Here is a 2,114-nt window from a genome sequence, read left to right as displayed (position 1 = left end):
TGATGTTGTATACCAAATGAAACCTAGTTCTACATACTACTGAACTATAAAACTTTTAAATAAGTATGTTTAATAAGGACATTTTTTTAAGTAATGAGTTTGAAATTTTTTTTAACTTTTTTTATTTAAATTGAATTGTTGCTATAACTGTACAAGATGTATATAGCACTTGTATATCTTACTAAAGGCACTTATATTTCCTATTGAACGACATCAAAAAACTTCAAATCCGTGCTTTCGTTTTCGAATTCCTGTAGTTCTCGTTTCCCATTAAAAAAAAATGATACCGTTATACTTGCTTTAAGAACCTCTATCGACGTCGTTGTTCAAAATTTGTCGCCACGGTTATAGTAATCATGCCGACGATGAAGAAGAGGTCATCAGGGGACGTCAGATTTGGTTGAAGGGATAATTAGCTTACTGAAACTACACGTCAGGCAAGAAAAAAATGTAAATAGGTATGTACATTGCAATCATTGCCATAAAAAGACCACTACACGCTGCATTAAATGTGATATCCTGCTTCATGAAAAGTGTAATGTAGAGTACCACAGCACCAAATAATTTTTTAGTACTAACTAATTTGTTTTTCTTTACTGATGTACATACAAGTTTCTGGATAAAAAATTATTTTAATTAAATTACAAACAATTTGTATTTTTAACTTAAGTACATATATATACATACACTTTTACCGAGAGTACTACATATAGTACGGCCCACAAACTCACGATAAAATATATATATTTTTAATCTCTCTTCAGTTTTGCAATACTTTCTGCCAGATTCACTTGATTTGAGAAAACTAACAGAATTGTTGCTGTAGCAAGCTCATGGGCATATCTGGGTTAACCCAGATAGTTTGATTATGGCAACTTAACTTAACTTAACGGAACGTAGAACTTAGGGAATAAAATGAAAAAGATTTCGACGTGACATTAAGTTACGTTAAGTTTTGGCTGTTCAACCCTGCAAAAATGGCGACTACTCCATGCATGCGTGTAAAGAGTACTCCCTAAGGACCAAGGAGTACTCCAAAATTAACCACAATTCATATAAAAAATATGGTCCAATTCACATTGCGATGTCCTAGGGCAGTGATAGGATAACAAACAATAAGCTGGCGCAGAGACACGAGTTGGTCCGCTACAGCATGAGAGAGGAACACGTTTGTAAGTACTCCAATTTACCACAAATAGACTACATGGTCCCACGATTTTTGCAGGGAATTTTAAGCAACACCCATTTAACAGAATTTTTAATAGAGAGCCGTAAGTTATGTTAAGTTGCCATAATCAGACCACAAGGCATTAAACAAATATTATAAAAAAATCTTCAGTGTTATCTAAACTACTTACGTACACCAGTTTCTGGCAGGACCATACTGATGCATTTGAAATCCTACTTACATTGCATGTTTATATAAAATTTTTGCGCATACATACACATATGTATGTATATGTACTTATGCATGTACCTGGCATTCGAGGCATCGACAGTTATCACAAAGTGTGCAAGACAACCCGAGCAGTTCGGAGGCTTCTTTATATAGCTCGTAATTGCTTTTTTGTTGTCGTGACGATTTCAGCACTTCCAACTTTTGTCGATGTTGATTGTTGCTATCACTACTTCCACTCCAATTGTTCGACTGCTTTCGATGCTGGTGTCGCTTGCTCTCGCCTGTAGCATTCGCATCCATTTTGTCGTTCCAATAATGTTTAACGATGTTGTTCAACGACGCACAGGTTGCCTTTGCGGCCATTGAAGTGGTTAGCGTTGTTGAGTCAGCAGCATTTGATTCCTTCATGTATGAGTTGGTCCGAAATTCAGTGGGTGTTACCGAACCGGTGCATCCGACACGGTCATTGTTGCTGGTGCTAAATAGAGACAAGTGCAGGAACGATATTAGTTAGTATTTTCAAAAAACTCTTTAGGACTTTATTATGGAGATGAAAATTTTAGAGCACTAGTTAAATACATACATAGCTATTTCAAGAGTACCCAGCCAGCAAAATATCTGGAAATTAGTGTTGGGCAGTGTCGATCCCAAAAGTACTCAGAACTCGATTCTCAAAAGGATAGACAGCAACCGATTTTTAAAAGTATCGATAGTG

At 36.0% G+C, this 2,114-nt stretch overlaps 1 protein-coding gene across 1 annotated transcript in view; it reads right to left on the bottom strand.

Annotated features, from left to right (window-relative positions):
- The window catches only part of LOC108368162 (uncharacterized), a gene marked incomplete at its 3' end in the record, with an annotated part of 23,790 nt that overhangs the window by 1,456 nt on the left and 20,220 nt on the right, over nt 1-2,114 (bottom strand). Inside the window, exon 4 of the mRNA XM_017622947.1 lies at nt 1,478-1,877. Within this exon, the coding sequence (XP_017478436.1) occupies nt 1,478-1,877 (400 nt within the window). The remainder of the gene's footprint in view (nt 1-1,477; nt 1,878-2,114) is intronic.

Source organism: Rhagoletis zephyria, unplaced genomic scaffold, assembly GCF_001687245.7.
Source record: "Rhagoletis zephyria isolate East Lansing unplaced genomic scaffold, Rhagoletis_zephyria_1.1 Rzeph_scaffold_02980, whole genome shotgun sequence".
Lineage (NCBI taxonomy): Eukaryota > Metazoa > Arthropoda > Insecta > Diptera > Tephritidae > Rhagoletis > Rhagoletis zephyria.
Note: the sequence above shows the minus strand (reverse complement) of the source record. Positions and strands in the feature narration are given on the sequence as shown.